At 44.5% G+C, this 24,538-nt stretch overlaps 1 protein-coding gene across 1 annotated transcript; it reads left to right on the top strand.

Annotated features, from left to right (window-relative positions):
* Positions 1 to 318: 318 nt before the first annotated feature.
* On the top strand, positions 319 to 2,868 carry LOC136628686 (methyl-accepting chemotaxis protein 3-like). Its single transcript, XM_066604792.1, has one exon. It carries the CDS (start codon positions 319 to 321, stop codon positions 2,866 to 2,868), a length of 2,550 nt encoding a protein of 849 aa, XP_066460889.1.
* The last annotated feature ends 21,670 nt before the right edge of the window (positions 2,869 to 24,538 follow it).

The following is a 24,538-nucleotide window of genomic DNA, read 5'->3' as shown; positions in this document are numbered from 1 at the left end:
CTCCCATTTGTCCTCCGTACTGATATTTTTGAGGATGTTGTCCCAATTAATGTTACCGATAGTAGTTCTAAGCTCATCAAATTTTGCTTTACTAACGTTTAGTTTGTTTGTCGCTCCCTGATAAGGCTTCCTATTGATTGACAGCTGGAAGTTGATTATATTGTGGTCACTGTTCCCCAAGTGCCCCTCAACCTGTACCCCCTATATTCGGCCACAAGCAATGCTCAATTAATATTCATTAGATTTCTTGTAACACCTGAATAGGGGTTTTCTGACCCCATGTTCAGCCTTTGTAACTCCAAGGATGTGTCAGTTAGCATGGAGGATGTGGCAGTTAGCGTGGAGGATGTGGCAGTTAGCGTGGAGGATGTGGCCGTTAGCGTGGAGGATGTGGCAGTTAGCGTGGAGGATGTGGCAGTTAGCGTGGAGGATGTGACAGTTAGCATGGAGGATGTGGCAGTTAGCATGGAGGATGTGACAGTTAGCGTGGAGGATGTGGCAGTTAGCGTAGAGGATGTGGCAGTTAGCGTGGAGGATGTGGCAGTTAGCGTGGAGGATTTGGCAGTTAGCGTGGAGGATGTGGCAGTTAGCGTGGAGGATGTGGCAGTTAGCGTGGAGGATGTGGCAGTTAGCGTGGAGGATTTGGCAGTTAGCGTGGATGATGTGGCAGTTAGCGTGGAGGATTTGGCAGTTAGCGTGGAGGATGTGGCAGTTAGCGTGGAGGATGTGGCAGTTAGCGTGGAGGATGTGGCAGTTAGCGTGGAGGATGTGGCAGTTAGCGTGGAGGATGTGGCAGTTAGCGTGGAGGATTTGGCAGTTAGCGTGGAGGATGTGGCAGTTAGCGTGGAGAATGTGGCAGTTAGCGTGGAGGATGTGGCAGTTAGCGTGGAGGATGTGGCAGTTAGCATAGAGGATGTGACAGTTAGCATGGAGGATGTGGCAGTTAGCGTGGAGGATGTGGCAGTTAGCATGGGGGATGTGGCAGTTAGCATGGAGGATGTGGCAGTTAGCATGGGGTATGCGGCAGTTAGCGTGGAGGATGTGACAGTTAGCATGGAGGATGAGGTAGTTAGGGTGGAGGATGTGGCAGTTAGCATGGAGGATGTGGCAGTTAGTATGGTTGATGTGGCAGTTAGCGTGGAGGATGTGGCAGTTAGCGTGGGGGATGTGGCAGTTAGCATGGAGGATGTGGCAGTTAGCGTGGAGGATGTGGCAGTTAGCATGGAGGATGAGGTAGTTAGGGTGGAGGATGTGGCAGTTAGCATGGAGGATGTGGCAGTTAGTATGGTTGATGTGGCAGTTAGCGTGGAGGATGTGGCCGTTAGCGTGGAGGATGTGGCACTTAGCGTGGAGGATGTGACAGTTAGCATGGAGGATGTGTCAGTTAGCATGGAGGATGTGGCAGTTAGCATGGAGGATGTGACAGTTAGCGTGGAGGATGTGGCAGTTAGCGTGGAGGATGTGGCAGTTAGCATTGAGGATGTGACAGTTAGCATGGAGGATGTGGCAGTTAGCATGGAGGATGTGGCAGTTAGCATGGAGGATGTGACAGTTAGCGTGGAGGATGTGACAGTTAGCATGGAGGATGTGACAGTTAGCATGGAGGATGTGGCAGTTAGCATGGGGGATGTGGCAGTTAGCGTGGAGGATGTGGCAGTTAGCATGGAGGATGTGACAGTTAGCATGGAGGATGTGGCAGTTAGCATGGAGGATGTGGCAGTTAGCATGGAGGATGTGGCAGTTAGCGTGGAGGATGTGGCAGTTAGCGTGGAGGATGTGGCAGTTAGCGTGGAGCATGTGGCAGTTAGTATGGAGGATGTGGCAGTTAGTATGGAGGATGTGGCAGTTAGTATGGTTGATGTGGCAGTTAGCATGGAGGATGTGGCAGTTAGCATGGAGGATGTGGCAGTTAGCATGGAGGATGTGACAGTTAGCATGTGGGATATGGCAGTTAGCATGGAGGATGTGGCAGTTAGTATGGAGGATGTGGCAGTTAGCATGGAGGATGTGGCAGTTACCATGGAGGATGTGGCAGTTACCATGGAGGATGTGGCAGTTAGCATGGAGGATGTGACAGTTAGTATGGAGCATGTGGCAGTTAGCATGGAGGATGTGGCAGTTAGCATGGAGGATGTGGCAGTTAGCATGGAGGATGTGGCAGTTAGTATGGAGCATGTGGCAGGTAGCATGGAGGATGTGGCAGTAAGCATGGAGGATGTGGCAGTAAGCATGGGGGATGTGACATTTAGCATGGTGGATGTGGCAGTTAGCATGGAGGATGTGGCAGTTAGTATGGAGGATGTGGCAGTTAGTATGGTTGATGTGGCAGTTAGCATGGAGGATGTGGCAGTTAGCATGGAGGATATGGCAGTTAGCATGGAGGATGTGGCAGTTAGTATGGAGGATGTGGCAGTTAGCATGGAGGATGTGGCAGTTACCATGGAGGATGTGGCAGTTACCATGGAGGATGTGGCAGTTAGTATGGAGCATGTGGCAGTTAGCATGGAGGATGTGGCAGTTAGCATGGAGGATGTGGCAGTTAGTATGGAGCATGTGGCAGGTAGCATGGAGGATGTGGCAGTAAGCATGGAGGATGTGGCAGTAAGCATGGGGGATGTGACATTTAGCATGGTGGATGTGGCAGTTAGCATGGAGGATGTGGCAGTAAGCATGGAGGATGTGACAGTTAGTATGGAGCATGTGTCAGTTAGCATGGAGGATGTGGCAGTTAGCGTGGTGGATGTGGCAGTTGGCATCCTTATGGCTCATTGTGTCTCCATAACTAAATTACCAGCCTGCAGCCTTCTCACAATTGTTTCCATCCTGTGGGCACCATCCATATACCCGGACTGGATGTCTCTGAGATGAAATACTGTTATAGATCAAAGGAGACATTAATAACTGGAATTATGGGTCATCCAGAAGGTTTAGCTGGAAACCAGTTATATCTTCAGCATCGGGAGTCACCCACGGGTCCAATGCCTTCCCTCCCATTGTCGTGTGATTTCAGGAACCTGTGGAACCACATACACCCTTGGTTAATCATCGTTCACATCTGATGTTTGGCATCTATTTGCTTGTATATTCATGTTCTGAAATATGGTGGCCATTATTTCCCACCTATAGCACCTTCTGGGAAAATATGGCTAAAATATTACATTTTGCGTTTATTTGGAAAATCCACTTATCCAGCCTCTCCATGATGTCATGGCGGAGGTCAGAGGTGCTGCTTGAAGAGCCCTTAAAGCTGTGGGGGAGGGGGGGGGGGTACCTTCCCAAACTGTCAGACCAAGGAGCTGTATCTGATACAGGACGGCCCATATTTCTGCATGCTCCTCACAACCACGACTATTTGAAGCAACGTCCTAGACTAATATATTTCTATTATTTTTTGCTGATGACTGGGGGTCTGTCACCCCGGACTCTCACTGATCCTCTGTTGTGCGGGCTGGTGTGTGCACTGAGCTGATTTCTGCAGGAAGCACAAAGCTCAGTTCCTCCTGCAGTGGCCAGACCTGGTATTACAGGCAATGTCCCCATTGAAGTGAATTGGAGCTGTACATGTAAACCAAGTGTGCAGTAAGAATGGAGCTGTCTGCTTCTTGCAGAAATCAGGTTAGTACATGAGTGCACCGGCCCCAAGAACAGCTCATCAGTTGGGGTCCTGAATGATAGACTCCAGCCAATCTACTAGTGATGATCTATCCTGAGGATAGACCATCCATAGTTTACAGCTGGACAACCACGTTAACCATTATTAGCCAGTCCTTGTAGCTCTAAAGTGATCTATAACCCTGAAGGTGTAGTGATGGTGATCCAGTCAGAAAGCAGAATCGAGATGCCTGACCTACCGTAAATAAATGGTCAGTGGTGGCAATGAACTGTTTTGGGGCATAAGGGACCATTTGGGGTGTGATTTATGCTCCAATCTGCATGAGTACAGGATCCAGGGACCTGGAAATAAGTGCACCCTATGGCCTGACCTGTTTGCCATACATCACAGATTGGTGACAGCAGTCTTATCACCATGACGGACCTGGTGAAAGGACAATAAGAAACCTCCAAGGAGGAGAAACAGAAACAAAAAGAAGCAGACAAATCTGCAGACAAGATGGAGAGTGATATTACGGCTCGGTACAAGGTGTCGTAGCCCGAAGCAGGAGACGGGAAGTGACAGCAGGTACTGTACACAGCAATGAATGGATGAAGATTGTCACCAGCATGGAGAACCTGCGGACGGCGGAGCCTTCATCCTGCACTAATAACATGGTGTAACCCAGGGCTTGTATCAGAGGAGAACACATCGAACCTTCCTGAAATTAACAAGACACAGTACAAGACAGAAGCGCGCTGTAATAAAGCCAGACATAAGACCGGGAATCTGTCACCAGCGTAGATGCTCTAGGGGAAGCTTTCCAGATGTGTTGTCTCCTGTTGTATCTCCAGAAATTAGTGCATTTCCAAATTACTCTTTCATCAATTCACCAATTAGATCAATAGTGAGAATGATCCACAAAGACATGAGGGATGAGCCTTGACGTTAGAAGAGGTGTGCATGGGTGGCTCTTGTAGGAACAGACCATGGGTCACCTGAGGTCAGCCTAAAGTCTGGTCAGCTGGACAGGTAGATTCACTTCACTGAACTCACCAAGACGATGCTGACTAATCGGGTGCAGAGTCAGGAGTAACTTTCTGGAGGTGGGTGTACTGCTGAGGATGTGAGGCAGGAGGGTAGAAATGAATATGCAGGTAGGTCAGGGTAACCAAGTGTCTATATCAGAAAGAAGCTGAATAGAGTACTCATACATCTTAGCCATATGATAAATGGTCAGTCGGCAGACAGTTACAATACTCTGCTGAACTTCCCTATAAAATGCAGTCTTGGCTCGGGTGAACATACATCGAGCATCTTTATACATTAGGGAGAGAGGAACAAGAGTCTGGAGGATCCATCTGTCTCCTCCAGATTCTTCTGTCCCCTCCAGACTGCTGTCTCCCTCCATACTCCTCTGTTCCACTTCTGATTTTTCGATTCCCTCCTAGACTCCTCCATCCCTCATCAGATGCCTATGTCCCTCTCCAGACTACGCTGTGCTCCTCCAGACTTCTCTGTCCCCTACAGACACCTCTGCCCCCTCCTACAGACTTCTTTATCATTCTCCATACTCCTTTGTTTTCTTCCAAACTCCTCTGTCACCTCCACATTCCTCTATAGCCCTCCAGAATCCGATGTCCCTCCTACAGACTTTTATGTCCCCCTCAATACTCCTCTGTCCTTTTTCAGACTCCTCTGTCCCCCTGCAGACTCCTCTGGCACCTTCAGACTTCTGAGTCCATTTCCAGACTCTTCTGCCCTCTGCCCGAATCCTCTGTTCCACCCCACACTCCTCTGTCACCTTCAGGCTCCTCTGTCCCTCTCTATACACCACTGTACCATTCCAGAGTTCTCTGTACCAAGACTTTTCTGTCTTCTGCCAGACATCTCTGTCAATCTCTAGACCCCTCTGTCCTCTTCCAGACTCCTCTGCCAATCTGCAGACTGCTCTCTCCCACACTAGACCCCTCTGTCATCTCCACACGCCTATACCAAATAACTTCTTCCATTCTCTCCTGATACGTTTTGCTCTTGAGACCCTCCACTATTCTTGTAGCCAGTCTTTGGACTCTCATCAGCTCATCTCCAGAGGCATCAAAGGATCTGGCATAGTGAAATCCAACACACATGACACTTCCTGGACCCATCTGCCATCATAGGAGATTCAGGAGCCCCTCCATAACATTACAAAGGCAGCCAATCCCGCTGGTATTACTATGCTTGGACGAGAACAGAAGACCACAGTGTTGTCAGGTGTGTTGGCATAAAATAAGCCCCCTTGGTGCCGTCATTGGGTCTTGGCCACATTAACCATACATTGCCAACCATGCGGGAGGCTGTCAAGCAGAAGAGTAGTGCTGGATTGTGGTAAAGTGTAACCTTTCGGCAGCTCTAGATGTGACTTTCTATGAGGTCCCCCACAGTGGACATAAACATGGAGCTCCCCGTATTCAGAGACACACAATGAATGCATTTGATTTAAATTGCGCAGTGAGCCTCGGCAAGTGGAGATGGTAATGCAGCAATCAGCCGGAGACGCAGCGGCTTTGCATTTTATTTGCATAGCTGTAATTGGGATTCTTCTACAAATGTAAAAAGTGATAAGTTTCAGCTGGAGGATCCTAATCCTGATCCTCTACAAAGGAAGCCGAGATCTTGTAATGGGGAGGAAGATGGGTCTCTGAGACACCAGGAAATCTTCATCACATCTGTGCCGGTTACTGACAGGAAGGGAAGGCGACAGCACGTTACATAGCTGTCCATGCTATAAGGATGTCATCGCATGTATATATGGGGCTATATTTATATACAGTCATCATTCATAGAATCCTGAATAGTAGAGCTGGAAGGGACCTCCAGGGTCATCGGGTCCTCCAGGGTCATCGGGTCCGACCCCCTGCTCAGTGCAAGATCACTAAATCATCCCAGACAGATGTCTGTCCGGCCTCTGAAGACTTCCATTAAAGGAGAGCTCCCCACCTCCCGTGGCAACCTGTTCCACTCATTGATCCCCCTCACTGTCTAATATCTAATCTGTGTCTCCTCCCTTTCAGTTTCATCCCATTGCTTCTAGTCTTTCCTTGTACAGATGAGAATAGGGCTGATCCCTCTGCACTGTGACAGCCCTTCAGATATTTGTAGACCGCTATTAAGTCTCCCCTCAGCCTTCTCTTCTACAAGCTAAACATTCCCAGATCCTTTAACTGTTCCTCACAGGACATGATTTGCAGACCGCTCACCATCTTGGTAACTCTTCTCTGAACTTGCTCCAGTTTGTCTACGTCTTTTTTTAAAGTGGGGTGCCCAGAACTGGACCCAGTATTCCAGATGAGGTCTGACTAAGGAAGAGTAGAGGGGATAATGACCTCACGTGATCAAGACTCTATGCTTCTCTTAATACATCCCAGAATTGTGTTTGCCTTTTTGGCTGCTGCATCACATTGTTGACTCATGTTCAGTCTATGATCTATTAGTGTACCCAAGTATTTCTCACATGTGCTGCTGCTTAGCCCAATTCCTCCCATTCTGTATGGGCTTTCTTCATTTTTCTTGCCCAGATGTAGGACTTTGCATTTCTACATGGATGATAATAAATGATTAATCTATTGTTTTATCTCATAACAGCACTTTGTGTGGTCAGGAGTGGTATTACATGTAAAACTTATCAATGGTTTATCACAGAACAGCACACCATGTGGTCAGGAGTGGTATTACATGTAACCCTTTCAATGGTTTATCACAGAACAGCACACCATGTGGTCAGGAGTGGTATTACATGTAGCCCTTTTAAAGGAGATGTCCCGAGGCAGCAAGTGGGTCTATACACTTCTGTATGGCCATAATAATGCACTTTGTAATATACATTGTGCATTAATTATGAGCCATACAGAAGTTATAAAAAGTTTTATACTTACCTGCTCCGTTGCTAGCGTCCTCGTCTCCATGGTGCCGACTAATTTTTGGCCTCCGATGGCCAAATTAGCCGCGCTTGCGCAGTCCGGGTCTTCAGCAGTCTTCTATGGAGCCGCTCGTGCCAGAGAGCGGCTCCGTGTAGCTCCGCCCCGTCACGTGCCGATTCCAGCCAATCAGGAGGCTGGAATCGGCAGTGGACCGCACAGAAGAGCTGCGGTCCACGAAGACAGAGGATCCCGGCGGCCATCTTCAGCAGGTGAGTATGAAGACGCCGGACCGCCGGGATTCAGGTAAGCGCTGTGCGGGTGGTTTTTTTAACCCCTGCATCGGGGTTGTCTCGCGCCGAACGGGGGGGGGGTTGAAAAAAAAAAAAAACCCGTTTCGGCGCGGGACATCTCCTTTAATGGTTTATCACAGAACAGCACACCATGTGGTCAGGAGTGGTATTACATGTAGCCCTTTTAGTGGTTTATCACAGAACAGCACACCATGTGGTCAGGAGTGGTATTACATGTAGCCCTTTTAATGGTTTATCACAGAACAGCACACCATGTGGTCAGGAGTGGTATTGCATGTAGTCCTTTTAATGGTTTATCACAGAACAGCACACCATGTGGTCATGGACAGAGCAATTATATCATTCAAAAAGTCCTTCAAATGAATGAAAGTGAATGATAATGGTTGGTTCTAAATGCAAGCCAACAACTGAACGATGAATGAGAATCGTTCGCTTCCTACTCATCATTCATTTTATGTAGGCATAGAAATCATCGTTGGCTCGTAACACTGAATGATACTGAGTGATTCTCATTGAACAAGTTAACGATGTATCTGCCTGTCTAAACAGGCTGCAATAAAGCGAAAAAGCTAGCGGTGACGTAACTGGCTTGTTCGCTTATGCAAACGAGAATCGTCCAGTCTAAAAGCACCCTGAGGCTCCTTTACATGGCGTATTCGCACTCGTAAAATTTACGCACACAAAACGCAAAGAATACAGCTCATTCATTTCAATGGGTTCATTCACATTTCTTTGCGCACACAATAAAAATTCCACATTCTCTATTTTGTGTGCATTTGCAACACGCAATATGCAAAAGGATGCGCAAAAAATAGCGCAAAATCACCAGAAAAAGAATGAGTCTGGACCTCATTAGGCTGAAAAGCCTTTTAAATCATGGCAGGGGAGGGGGGGGGTGTTGCGTTCACATACGAGCAGGCCCTGCATGCGTAAAAATGTACAGTACAATCCACAGATACGCACACAAAAGTACCTCATTCATTGCGCAAATGTGTTTCTTTAAGGGGCGCGTAAAAACCCATATGCCGTGTGAAGGAGCCCTTAGACCTATTAATAACTGTATCACATAACGGCACACCACATGGTGAGGAATGGTAACATGTAAAGGGCGCTTTTACACAGGCCAATAGCCGTTCGGATTCCCGCAATCCATCGGGAACTTGAATGATCAGTGTAAATGCTGCACTGACTGAATGAGGAACAAGAATTCATTCACTTTTGGTCATTCAGTTTCAGCATACAGAAAACTGAACAATGTACTGGCCCATGTGAACAGGCAGACCTTCATTATGAATGACTGTTTACTGTGACTGGAGGCGGCCTGGAACGATCCCCCGCTGCGCCACTTCTATTCAAGTGATGATTGTTATTGTGGAAACGTACAGGAACCATTTTTTATGGGAAGACCTGTTGGTCATCTGCGCCCAACAGATCGTTCCGTGTAAAGGCCCATTAATATTGGACGAGTGTCGGGCAAACAATGTTTAAACAGTTTAAACAGCCGCCGTTCAATAGCGAACAGCGCCTGTGTTATGTGAAAGGACAGGGGCGGGGGAGCGAGAGGAGAGAGATCTTCTGCACTGCCCCGCCCCCCCGCTGGCCCCTCTGTGTGTGAGCCAGCTGTGCTAGCTCCTGTGCAGGAGCGCGGGGATATAGGGACGAGTGTCGGGCATCATTTGCCCGACACTCGTCCAATATAAATGGGCCCTAAAGGGGCCTTAGATTTATCAATGGTTTATCACATAACAGCACACCATGTGGTCAGGAGTGGTATTACATGTAACACTTATCAATGGTTTATCACATCACAGCACACCATGTGGTCAGGAGTGGTATTACATGTGCCACATATCAAGGGGTTGTTGATACAGGTCTTGGAGTCAGGTAGGAACTTTCAAAGGTGGATCCAGGGATTATTCTGACTGCCATTATGGGGTGTGGAAGGATTTTTTCCACTTCAAATAGGCAAATAGGGTAAATTGGCTTCTACCTCATTGGGTTTTTTGCCTCCCTTTGCATCAACAAGGGGAATGGTGTGTGTGTGTGTGTGTGGGGGGGGGGGGGGGGGGGGGGAGGGGGGGTTGAAAAAGGCTGAACTGGTTGGACATTTGTCTTTTTTCAGCCTTGCATACTATTACTATATGATGGTTTTATTGCATAACTGCACACCATGTGGTCAGGAGTGGTATTACATGTAACACTTATCAGTGGTTTATCATATAACAGCACACCATGTGGTCAGGAGTGGTATTACATGTAACACTTATCAGTGGTTTATCATCACATAACAGCCCACCATGTGGTCAGGAGTGTTATTACATGTAACACTTATCAATGGTTTATCACATAGGAGCATACCGTGTGGGCAGGAGTGGTATTACATGTAAGCCTTGTCAATGGTTTATCACATAACAGCACACCGTGTGGTCAGGAGTGGTATTACATGTAACATTTATCAGTGGTTTAGTGGTTTATCACATAACAGCACACCGTGTGGTCAGGAGGGGTATTACATGTAAGCCTTGTCTATGGTTTATCACATAACAGCACGCCATGTGGTTAGGAGTGGTATTACATGTAACACTTATCAGTGGTTTATCACATAACAGCACACCATGTGGTCAGGAGTCGTATTACATGTAACATTTATCAGTGGTTTAGTGGTTTATCACATAACAGTGCATCATGTGGTAAGGAGGGATATTACATGTAACACTTATCAATGGTTTATCACATAACAGCACACCGTGTGGTCAGGAGGGGTATTACATGTAAGCCTTGTCAATGGTTTATCACATAACAGCACACCATGTGGTTAGGAGTGGTATTACATGTAACACTTATCAGTGGTTTATCACATAACAGCACACCATGTGGTCAGGAGTGGTATTACATGTAAAACATCATTTGGCTTAATAATAAAGATAAATGTTCCCTGAAGAGGTAGTTCTTGTTATTCAGCCATGATGCACTCAGACACCGCTCTTGTAGGATGCAGCTTCTTCTAGTATTTGGGATGAGATGACAGGCAGAGATCTTCTACCACACTCTTTATCATGTAGGACATAACAGAAATCCTCTTTTTCTCATATTTTGCTTGCAAATAAATAAAAGAGCAATTTTCAGAATGTTGGAATGCCTGTTCCTCTGTGAGCGCTGCATGTAACCTTCTTCAGCCTCCTCCATCGCCATAAAGGGAGGGATATAAAATATCAGCTTCATAATCTGCTGGAACTAATCGCTATTAACATTGCTGATACGGGCGATCCTGCAGCAAATGCTGGAAGCTGGACCTGTCGCCTACCATCTGCTGCTGGCTGCAGATCCATGTTATCCAATGCAGTGGCCTGAGGGGCTTCCTACATTTGGCAAAGACTCCAGGCCCATCCAGAGCAACAGATATAGAGAAGAGACACAATGCAGAGAGCCAGAAGTAAAGCCAATCTCCTCCGAAGGGTCCTTCACAACCTGGAGCCCATCTGCGGTCCTCCACCCCCGGCTAATGCCATTATAGACACGCCGAGAGACTAATGGTATGAATATGGAAAGAGAAAATCCAACAAAAGGAAGAAAAGTGCTATAAGAAGAAGAGCCAGACAATACTGCCACATCATTGAGAAGCCCAGGTTATACCTAGGTAAGATGTAGAACTTAAGGCGGTTCGGAAAAATGCTGCAAAGTAAGAATGCTTTCAGAGATAGAAGGGTTAAAAGGGTTTCCAGAGTTAGAAGAACATAGCTGTTTTTTTTTCGGGCACAGCGCCAGCCCTGTCCATGGGTTGTGTCTGGTATTGCAGTTCAGCTCCCATTCACTTTAATGGACCAGAGCTGCAATACAACACACAACCAATGGACAAGGGTGGCGCTGCGTCTGGAAGAAAGCAGCCATGTTCTTCCAACCCTGGAGAACCCCTTTATGGTATCACGGCTCCTGAGCAGAGCAGCTGCACACAGACAGAGCCAGATGCAGAAGGTCTTGGGCCTCATTCACACGGGCGCATTTTCATGCAGTAATGCAATTGAATTCAATGGGATTTTTTTGATGCGTTAAATGAAGCGCGGCGCGGCAGGCCCTGTGGTGTTCCGTATTACCAACCAAGATAGCCACTTAAGTTCATGCGAATGCGCAAATACGCAGTGAATCCATGAGTCATGCCTATCCTCATTGACTTCACTTGGCTATATCGGTCCATAATATAGACCAAATTAATACAGGCTGCATTTTTTGCAAACGGAAATTGCGTGAAAAATACGAACACGCCAATAAACCCCTTGAAATCAATAGGTTCTCTGCAATCTGTATGAGCGCTCACTCACATGAGAGCATTTGCATATGCAAATTTTGCGCACGTGTTGTGTAGAGAATAGAACCGATTGTTTTCAGTGTGTTCATTCTCACTTTCCCTTTTGCGCACTTATTTCACACGTGCTCTATTTAGGTGCACATTTGCGCCTTCAATCTGTGCAGTGAGCTGCTTAATTTCACGGGGAAATCGATAAAACCGTAGACTAATTAGGCTGCAAAGTGTTTTAAATCATGGTGCAGGAGTGTCCTGCGCCGATGTACACGGCCCCCAGCAGCACAGAAAGCATCAATGCACGCTCGATAGCGCGACTGTCACATCGCAAAAGGCCATCTATCGCGAGTATTTCTGCGCTTACGCTCATCTGAAGGAACGCTTACACGCATGAATAATACATGCATCATACAGTGCACAAATACACTAGTGTGAATGAGCCCTGATACATGCATATTCACCATGTATTTGCACGTATATGGGTCCGGCTTGCATTGTATTTTTTGTGCGTGTAAATACGCAGTGAATATGCGCACACAAAAACTCAGCCAGGGCCACAAATGCACAAATACACTGTGTATATACGGACTGCAATCTGCACACGTCCCTGTGAATGAGCCCTTAAGGCAGTGGAGGCAATCGAGCCAGGGCAGTGCAGAAGGCAGTTTACCTATGCTGGGGAGCTGCCAACAGGGACCAGGCCAGTGAGCTCTGATGACCCAGGGACAGAAGAAGATGACACCGCCAGACCAGGGAGCCCTGATGACCCAGGGGCAGAAGAAGATGACACCCCCAGACCAGTGAGCTCTGATGACCCAGGGGCAGATGAAGATGACACCACTAGACCAGTGAGCCCTGATGATCCGGGGGCAGACTAAACTGACATGGCCAGACCAGTGAGCCCTGATGATCTGATAGCAGAAGAAGATGGCACCCCCTGACCAGTGAGCCCTGATGACCCAGGGGCAAAAGAAGATGACACGGCCAGACTAGTGAGCCCTGATGACCCAGAAAAAGAGGAAGATGACACCCTCAGACTAGTGAGCCCTGATGACCCTGGGGCAGAATAATATGCTACCCCTAGATCAGTGAGCCCTGATAACCCAGGGGCAGAAGATGACACCCCCAGACCAGTGAGCCCTGAACACCCAGGGGCAGAATAAGATGACACCACCAGACTACTAAACCCTGATGACCTAGGGGCAGAAGGGGATGACACTCCCAGACCAGTGAGCCCTGAACACCCGGGGGCAGAATAAGATAACACCACCCGACTAGTGAGCCCTGATGACCCAGGGGCAGAAGAAGATGACACCCCCAGACCAGTGAGCTCTGATGACCCAGGGGTAGAATAAGATAACACCCCCGGACCAGTGAGCTCTGATGACCCTTGGGTAGAATAGGATGACACCCCCAGACCAGTGAGCTCCAAAGACCCAGGGTCAGAAGAAGATGACACCGCCAGACTAGTGAGCCCTGATGACCCAGGGGCAGAATAAGATGACACCCCCAGACTAGGCCAAAATAGAGATATTCAGCAGCACTATATAGCAAACACTAATCAAGTATGGGAGTACTTAACTTGTGCATGCCTCGTCCAGGATCCGGACACCAAAAGTGCTTGACAAAGACCATAGATAGATGGTCGAAACGTCGTCTGTGAATATGCCTGATGTGTGGAAATAAAGCATGGGATTTTCTCCAAGTCTTGCTTGGTTAGTCCGCTGATTTCCTAGTACTGCCTGACTTCTTCTTCTTTTTTGGACCCCCAGACTAGTGAGCCCTGATGACCCAGGGGCAGAAGCAGATGACCCCCCCAGACCAGTGAGCTCTGATGACCCAGGGGCAGAATAAGATGACACCCCCAGACCAGTGAGCTCCAATGACCCAGGGTCAGAAGAAGATGACACCGCCAGACTAGTGAGCCCTGATGACCCAGGGGCAGAAGCAGATGACACCCCTAGACCAGTGAGCTCTGATGAATATGAAGCAGGAATAAGGCTGCAGTTATTGTGCTTGAACCCCTGAAGCAAATATGTCTACAATGTGGCACACCCTGTAGAGAAAGGACAGAACTACAAAAGGGCATGAGAGATAAGGCTATAGTCAATGAGACAAGGATCAGGCATTATTAAGGAAGACCCATAAGATGTGCCTTGCTGCTATGAAGATGTATATGAGAAAGGAGATGTATGCCCCGGCCAAGTTACATAAGATCATTGAATTACTATTGATTTAAGAAAACACGTAGGCATAAAGTCATGACAAGTTATAACGCAAACTTCAAGTATATGAACCTTCCTATGGAGCAACTTATGGTAAATAATGCTACTGTTCAGTAAAAGTTATTTGCTATAAAACTGTGCCACCTCTACCTCTGTCATCGCCACATGATCTCATAACCTGCCACCAGGCAGGTCACACCCACCTGTTACATAGGAGGCCTAAAACTGGGCGAGTAAATACCAAACTCCGCTACAAAGGTGAGGTTGTGGAAGACAATTGAATGTCACAGATCATAAAGCATGGCAAGACTGAGCGAAGTCTCTCCCAGGCAAATATTTCACAGCAGACTGAGGTCTCCATATGTGCTGTTCACATTCTTTTAATAAAGCAATAAGAAATGGGCAGCGCTGAGGACGGTAGATGCAATAGTTGGCCAACAAAATACATCAGATGAAAGATACATCATGCTTACTTTCACAATAAGAAGATTTCCAGCAGTGCCATCAGCTCAGAAATGGCAGAAACCAGTGGGACCCGGGTACACCCATCTACTGTTTGAAGATGTTTGGCCAGAGGTGGTCTTCATGGAAGGATTTCAGCTAAAAATTCCACACAGAAACAAGGTTAGGTGACCCAACACTGCAGGAAACAGAGGAACTGAGCTGCACAAGATGGCAGCAGGAGCTGTGGACTGGGGAGTCACAATGAAAAATACTTAGTTGCAGCAAAAGGTAATTTGATCTGTGAAGGGCTGGAGAGTGGTACAATAATGAGTGTCTGCAGACAGCAGTGAAGCATGGTGGAGAGCGGTACAATAATGAGTGTCTGCAGGCAGCAGTGAAGCATTGTGGAGAGCAGTACAATAATGAGTGTCTGCAGGCAGCAGTGAAGCATGGTGGAGAGCGGAACAATAATTAGTGTCTGCAGGCAGCAGTGAAGCATGGTGGAGAGCGGTACAATAATAAGTGTCTGCAGGCAGCAGTGAAGTATGATGGAGAGCGGTACAATAATAAGTGTCTGCAGGCAGCAGCGAAGTATGGTGAAGAGCGGTACAATAATGAGTGTCTGCAGGCAGCAGTGAAGCATGGTGGAGAGCGGTACTATAATGAGTGCCTGCAGACAGCAGTTAAGCATGGTGGAGAGCAGTACAATAATGAGTGTCTGCAGGCAGCAGTGAAGCATGGTGGAGAGCAATACAATAATGATTGTATGCAGGCAGCAGTGAAGCATGGTGGAGAGCGGTACAATAATGAGTGTCTGCAGACAGCAGTGAAGCATGGTGGAGAGCGGTACAATAATGAGTGTCTGCAGGCAGCAGTAAAGCATGGTGGAGAGCGGTACAATAATGAGTGTCTGCAGGCAGCAGTAAAGCATGGTGGAGAGCGGTACAATAATGAGTGTCTGCAGGCAGCAGTGAAGCATTGTGGAGAGCAGTACAATAATGAGTGTCTGCAGGCAGCAGTGAAGCATGGTGGAGAGCGGAACAATAATTAGTGTCTGCAGGCAGCAGTGAAGCATGGTGGAGAGCGGTACAATAATAAGTGTCTGCAGGCAGCAGTGAAGTATGATGGAGAGCGGTACAATAATAAGTGTCTGCAGGCAGCAGCGAAGTATGGTGAAGAGCGGTACAATAATGAGTGTCTGCAGGCAGCAGTGAAGCATGGTGGAGAGCGGTACTATAATGAGTGCCTGCAGACAGCAGTTAAGCATGGTGGAGAGCAGTACAGTAATGAGTGTCTGCAGGCAGCAGTGAAGCATGGTGGAGAGCAATACAATAATGATTGTATGCAGGCAGCAGTGAAGCATGGTGGAGAGCGGTACAATAATGAGTGTCTGCAGACAGCAGTGAAGCATGGTGGAGAGCGGTACAATAATGAGTGTCTGCAGGCAGCAGTGAAGCAAGCTGAAGAGCGGTACAATAATGAGTGTCTGCAGGCAGCAGGGAAGCATGGTGAAGAGCGGTACAATAATGAATGTCTGCAGGCAGCAGTGTTGCATGCTTGAGAACGGTACAATAATGAGTATCTGCAGGCAGCAGAGAAGCATCGTGGGAGTGGTACAATAATGAGTGTCTGCAGGCAGCAGTGAAGCATCATGGGGAGCTGTATAATAATGGGTGTCTGCAGGCAGCAGTGTTGCATGGTGGACAGTGGTACAATAATGAGTGTCTGCAGGTAGTAGTGAAGCATCATGGGGAGCAGTACAATATTGAGTGTCTGCAGGCGGCAGTGACGTGGGCATCTTATTGGCTGCACATTTATACTGCAGCAGGACAACGACCCCAACATCCAGCCAATACTATTAAGAACTATCTTCAGAGTAAAGAAGAACAAGGAGTCCCGGAAGTGCTGATTTGGCCCCGCAGGGCCTGGATCTCACATCATCCAGTCTGTCTGGGATAACATGAAGAGACAGAAGGATTCGAGCGAGCTGACATCCACAGAAGACCCGGGCTTAGTCCTACAGGATGTCTGAAAGCTTCCTGCTGAGTTCCTTCAAGAACTGTGTGCAAGTGTACCGAGAAGAACCGATGAAGGCCATCACACAAAATATAAGCGGAATTTACATTTCTCTTATGTTCAGTCAATTTGCATTTTGTTAATTGACAAAATTAAACTATTAACCCTTCTATCCCTGGAAGAATTTTTACTCTGCAGCATTTTTTCCACACCTGCATAAAACCTTTGCACTTAATATTCAGTTAAATCTAAACTATTGAGTTAGCCCTGTTGGTTATGAGGAACACTGCTGGATCTGAAAATGGGATCTGTGGCGGCTTCTGTACAGGGACTTTTTTTATTAGGTGTTTGATATTTGGGGTCTTATGACAAACAATTAGAGATGGTATGTTTGCTGCATTCCTCAATCTTCCCTCTTCTTGCAGTAATGCTATAAGGGGGAGCCATATGTAGAAGTTCTGGGCTTCTATAACTCTCTGGCTTATTGCACCTTCATCTTCTCTGGTACTTTAATTTATGGCGAATCTTGTTTCCAGATCCTTTCTGAAACTACTGTAATTGAGAATCTCAGAGAAGCAGCTCCAGTTCCAGATCTGTCTCGGCCCCTTGCAATTTATGAAAATGAATTTGTCCCCTGACATAAAGCCTTTTCCAGTTCACTACTGGATAATCCGCGTAAATCACCTCCGACTTCAGTTCTCGGCTCTGCTCAGATGAAAATACATGAAGTGATTGGCTGTTCAATAGAAGGGTCCCTCATGCACGTCCATAAACATATCCGCCACCTGCCTGGTAGACAACTAGAAGGGCGGCAGCTCCATGAGCTGCGGTAAATCACACGAACAAATGACAGCCACCAGAAAACATGAAGGACAGAAACCCAAACCCGTCACTGCTAGCAAACAGCAATGTGCTCTCTATACAGCCAAAGATCAATCACAAGCTGTACAAGAACAAGGAAAAGTTATATCAAAGATGGAAATAACACAAGGAAATAATATAATACTGCCCCCTATGTATAAGAATATAACTACTATAATACTGCCCCCTATGTACAAGAATATAACTACTATAATACTGCCCCCTATGTGCAAGAATATAACTACTATAATACTGCCACCTATGTACAATAATATAACTACTATAATACTGCCCCATATGTACAAGAATATAACTACTATAATACTGCCCCCTATGTACAAGAATATAACTACTATAATACTGCCCCCTATGTACAAGAATATAACTACTATAATACTATCCCCTATGTACAAGAATATAACTACTATAATACTGCCCCCTATGTACAAGAATATATCTACTATAATACTGCCCCCCTATGTACAAGAATATAACTACTATAATACTGCCCCCTATGTACAAGAATATAACTACTATAATACTGCCCCCTATGTATAAAAATATAACTACCATAATACTGCTCCCTATGTACAAGAATATAACTACTATAATACTGCTTCTATGTACAAGAATATAACTACTATAATACTGCCCCCTATGTACAAGAATATAACTACTTTAATACTGACTCCTATGTACAATAATATAGCTACTATAATACTGCCCCTATGTACAAGAATATAACTACTATAATACTGCCTCCTAAGTACCAGAATATAACTACTATAATACTGCCCCCTATGTACAAGAATATAACTACTATAATACTGCCCCTATGTACAAGAATATAACTACTATAATACTGCCTCCTATGTACCAGAATATAACTACTATAATACTGCCTCCTATGTACAAGAATATAACTACTATAATAATGCCCGCTATGTACAAGAATATAACTACTATAATACTGCCCCCTATGTACAAGAATATAACTACTATAATAATGCCCGCTATGTACAAGAATATAACTAGTATAATACTGCCCCTTATGTGCAAGAATACAACTACTATAATACTGCCCTCTATGTACAAGAATATAACTACTACAATACTGCCCCCTATGTACAAGAATATAACTACTATAATACTGACTCCTTTATACAAGAACATAGCTACTTTAATACTGCCTCCTATGTACAAGAATATAACTATTATAATATTGCCCCCTGTGTACAAGAATATAACTACTATAATACTGCCTCCTATGTGCAATAATATAACTACTATAATACTGCCCCCTATGTACAAGAATATAACTACTATAATACTGCTTCTATGTACAAGAATATAACTACTATAATACTGCCCCCTATGTACAAGAATATAACTACTATAATACTGCTCCCTATGTACAAGAATATAACTACTATAATACTGCCCCCTATGTACAAGAATATAACTACTATAATATTGCCCCCTATGTACAAGAATATAACTACTATAATACTGCTCCCTATGTACAAGAATATAACTACTATAATACTGCTCCCTATGTACAAGAATATAACTACTATAATACTGCCCCCTATGTACAAGAATATAACTACTATAATATTGCCCCCTATGTACAAGAATATAACTACTATAATACTGCCCCCTATATACAAGAATATAACTACTATAATACTGCTCTCTATGTACAAGAATATAACTACTATAATACTGGTCCCTATGTACAAGAATATAACTACTATAATACTGCCCCCTATGTACAAGAATATAACTACTATAATACTGCCCCCTATGTACAAGAATATAACTACTATAATATTGCCCCCTGTGTGCAAGAATATAACTACTATAATACTGCCCCCTATGTACAAGAATATAACTACTATAATACTGCTCCCTATGTACAAGAATATAACTACTATAATACTGCCCCCTATGTACAAGAATATAACTACTATAATATTGCCCCCTATGTACAAGAATATAACTACTATAATACTGCTCCCTATGTACAAGAATATAACTACTATAATACTGCCCCCTATGTACAAGAATATAACTACTATAATACCGCCCCTATGTGCAAGAATATAACTACTATAATACTGCTCCCCTATGTACAAGAATATAACTACTATAATACTGCTCCCTATGTACAAGAATATAACTACTATAATACTGCCCCCTATGTACAAGAATATAAGTACTATAATATTGCCCCCTATGTACAAGAATATAACTACTATAATACTGCCCTCTATGTACAAGAATATAACTACTACAATACTGCCCCCTATGTACAAGAATATAACTACTATAATACTGACTCCTTTATACAAGAACATAGCTACTTTAATACTGCCTCCTATGTACAAGAATATAACTATTATAATATTGCCCCCTGTGTACAAGAATATAACTACTATAATACTGCCTCCTATGTGCAATAATATAACTACTATAATACTGCCCCCTATGTACAAGAATATAACTACTATAATACTGCTTCTATGTACAAGAATATAACTACTATAATACTGCCCCCTATGTACAAGAATATAACTACTATAATACTGCTCCCTATGTACAAGAATATAACTACTATAATACTGCCCCCTATGTACAAGAATATAACTACTATAATATTGCCCCCTATGTACAAGAATATAACTACTATAATACTGCTCCCTATGTACAAGAATATAACTACTATAATACTGCTCCCTATGTACAAGAATATAACTACTATAATACTGCCCCCTATGTACAAGAATATAACTACTATAATATTGCCCCCTATGTACAAGAATATAACTACTATAATACTGCCCCCTATATACAAGAATATAACTACTATAATACTGCTCTCTATGTACAAGAATATAACTACTATAATACTGGTCCCTATGTACAAGAATATAACTACTATAATACTGCCCCCTATGTACAAGAATATAACTACTATAATACTGCCCCCTATGTACAAGAATATAACTACTATAATATTGCCCCCTGTGTGCAAGAATATAACTACTATAATACTGCCCCCTATGTACAAGAATATAACTACTATAATACTGCTCCCTATGTACAAGAATATAACTACTATAATACTGCCCCCTATGTACAAGAATATAACTACTATAATATTGCCCCCTATGTACAAGAATATAACTACTATAATACTGCTCCCTATGTACAAGAATATAACTACTATAATACTGCCCCCTATGTACAAGAATATAACTACTATAATACCGCCCCTATGTGCAAGAATATAACTACTATAATACTGCTCCCCTATGTACAAGAATATAACTACTATAATACTGCTCCCTATGTACAAGAATATAACTACTATAATACTGCCCCCTATGTACAAGAATATAAGTACTATAATATTGCCCCCTATGTACAAGAATATAACTACTATAATACTGCTCTCTATGTACAAGAATATAACTACTATAATACTGCTCCCTATGTACAAGAATATAACTACTATAATACTGCCCCTTATGTACAAGAATATAACTACTATAATACTGCTCCCTATGTACAAGAATATAACTACTATAATACTGCCCCCTATGTACAAGAATATAACTACTATAATATTGCCCCCTATGTACAAGAATATAACTACTATAATACTGCTCTCTATGTACAAGAATATAACTACTATAATACTGCCCCCTATGTACAAGAATATAACTACTATAATACTGCCCCCTATGTACATGAATATAACTACTATAATACTGCCCCCTATGTACAAGAATATAACTACTATAATACTGCCCCCTATGTACAAGAGTATACCTACTATAATACTGCTCCTACGTACAAGAATATAACTACTATAATATTGCCCCCTATGTACAAGAATATAACTACTATAATACTGCCCCCTATGTACAAGAATATAACTACTATAATACTGCCCCCTATGTACAAGAATATAACTACTATAATATTGCCCCCTGTGAGCAAGAATATAACTACTATAATACTGCTCCTATGTACAATAATATAACTACTATAATACTGCTCCCCTATGTACAAGAATATAACTACTATAATACTGCCCCCTATGTACAAGAATATAACTACTATAATACTGCCCCTGATGTACAAGAATATATCTACTATAATACTGCCTCCTATGTACAAGAATATAGCTACTATAATACTGCCCCCTATGTACAGGAATATAACTACTATAATACTGCCCCCTATGTACAAGAATATAACTACTATAATACTGCCTCCTATGTACAAGAATATAACTACTATAATACTGCCCCCCTACGTACAAGAATATAGCTACTATAATACTGCCTCCTATGTACAAGAATATATCTACTATAATACGGCCCTCTATGTACAAGAATATAGCTACTATAATACTGCCTCCTATGTACAAGAATATAACTACTATAATACTGCTCCTATGTACAAGAATATAACTACTATAATACTGCCTCCCATGTACAAGAATATAACTACTATAATACTGCTCCTATGTACAAGAATATAACTACCATAATACTGCCCCCGATGTACAAGAATATAACTACTATAATACTGCCTCCCATGTACAAGAATATAACTACTATAATACTGCCCCCTATGTACAAGAATATAACTACTATAATACTGCCCCCTATGTACAAGAATATAACTACTATAATACTGCCCCCTATGTACAAGAATATATATCTACTATAATTATGCTCCTATGTACAAGAATATAACTACTATAATACTGCCCCCTATGTACAAGAATATAACTACTATAATACTGCCCTCCTATGTACAATAATATAACTACTATAATACTGCCCCCTATGTACAAGAATATAACTACTATAATACTGCCCCCTATGTACAAGAATATAACTACTATAATATTGCCTCCTATGTACAAGAATATAACTGCTATAATACTGTCCCCTATGTACAAGAATATAACTACTATAATACTGCCCCCAGTGTACAAGAATATAACTACTATAAAACTGATCCCTATGTACAAGAATATAACTACTATAATACTGCCACCTATGTACAAGGATATTTTTACTGTAATACTGCCTTCCATGTACAAGAATATAACTAGTATAATACTGCCCCCTATGTACAAGAATATAACTACTATAATACTGCCTCCTATGTACAAGAATATAACTACTATAATTATGCTCTTATGTACAAGAATATAACTACTATAATACTGCCCCCTATGTACAAGAATATAACTACTATAATACTGCCCCCTATGTACAAGAATATAACTACTATAATACTGCCCCCTATGTACAAGAATATATCTACTATAAGCAGGTACAGTTTGTTCAGGGGGTCAGGAAGTGTTGCAGGTTCCAGTCGCCCCTCCAGCGGCAACAGCACCTGGTAGGAGTTATGCCAATGTCGCCGCTGGAGGGAGTGGGTCCTCCTTGTCTCGAGGCTCTAGGGAGGGCGTTTTGCAACAGCGCCTCTTGGAGGCTCTACGGAAAGGGGAGAGTTCAATTACAGTTGGAGGAAGAGAGGTGGACCTATCTCTCTGGAAAGAGAGACATGTCTTGGGTTCCTTCCGAGGGCTAAAGGGGGAGACCGTATGGTCCCTACTAACACCCGGGCAGGACGCAGGTCCTAGGAATGTGGTCCGTCTTCGTTGGAGGGGCAATGATCCATGTCCTCCAAGGGGGAAGATAGTGGAGCTCCTACTGAAGATGGGCTTTAGGGCGGTTGACATCTTTGCCCTGATCCACCCCTATGGAACGTCTGAGTTTGACATCAGTTTCGTTCGCCCAGAGGGCCTAGAACTTTTCTGGGGGAACTACAAGCTGATGAAAAACGAGCCCTGTTTTGACTCGTAATGAGTTACTTTCTTGCTTTGATATCATGACGTGGCTCAGTAGGTACGGAGAGGTGACTGACATGCCCAAGAAGAACAGGGATAAGCACGGCATATGGTCCGGGGCCTGGACGTTTATGGTCAAGCTGAAGCGTTCAGTAGCTCAGTGGCTCACACACCATCTGCAGCCTTCCACGGCAGGGCTCGTATCCTGGCCTTTTACCAGGGGCAGCCAAAACTCTGCTACAGGTGCGGTGACCCCTCGCACTTGAGTGCCGCTTGTAAGACCTTGAAGTGCCATCTGTGTGGGAGTGTTGCTCATCTAGCCACCTCCTGTACAGAGATTAGGTGTAACCTGTGTGGTGATCTCGGACACCCATTTAGCCGCTGTCCCCGCTCCTTTGCCAATGCGGTCTCAGCCCCTATGGATGGGGGTCGTGATGTGGCCTCCGGGGGTGAGGGGACCAGCAGAGGTGTGGGAGCTCAGGAGCCAGGGAAGAACCGGCAAAAGAGGAGAAGCACAGACTGAGCAGGGAGCTGACAGGTGCACCCACAGCAGGTGGGTCGATGGTGGCCCCTGTTCCAGAGGCAAATCTCGCGGCTGAGGCTTTGAGGGACAGCGAGTTAGATGAAGAGGACAGGAGGATCCAGAGGGAGGAGGGTGAGACCAACTCTGTAGATTCCTCCCACTATGAAAGTGTGGATGAGGAAGGCAAGAGATGGTTAGAAGAAAGGCGTAAGCTAAGGGCCACTAGGAGGAAACGAAGGCGGGATTCAAGATCGTCTCCCACCCCGGGCCAAGTACTGGAAGGAGAAGCCTGCTCACCTCCAGTTGGACACTCCAATAGGATCCGAGCCCTTCAAGACATCTCTTCCTCCTCTGAGGGGGAAGCAAAGGGCAAGGTTCCTGGGGCAAAGAAAGGGTCAACAGAGGGCGCTGAGTCTCCTCCTTGTGGAGGCATAGTTCCTTCCAGGGAGGAGGCAACTCTAGAGCCTGAAAAAAAGGACGACGGGG

The sequence above is a fragment of the Eleutherodactylus coqui genome, chromosome 5 (genome assembly GCF_035609145.1).
Source record: "Eleutherodactylus coqui strain aEleCoq1 chromosome 5, aEleCoq1.hap1, whole genome shotgun sequence".
In the NCBI taxonomy this organism is placed as follows: domain Eukaryota; kingdom Metazoa; phylum Chordata; class Amphibia; order Anura; family Eleutherodactylidae; genus Eleutherodactylus; species Eleutherodactylus coqui.
This window is presented reverse-complemented; position numbering and strand designations above follow the sequence as displayed.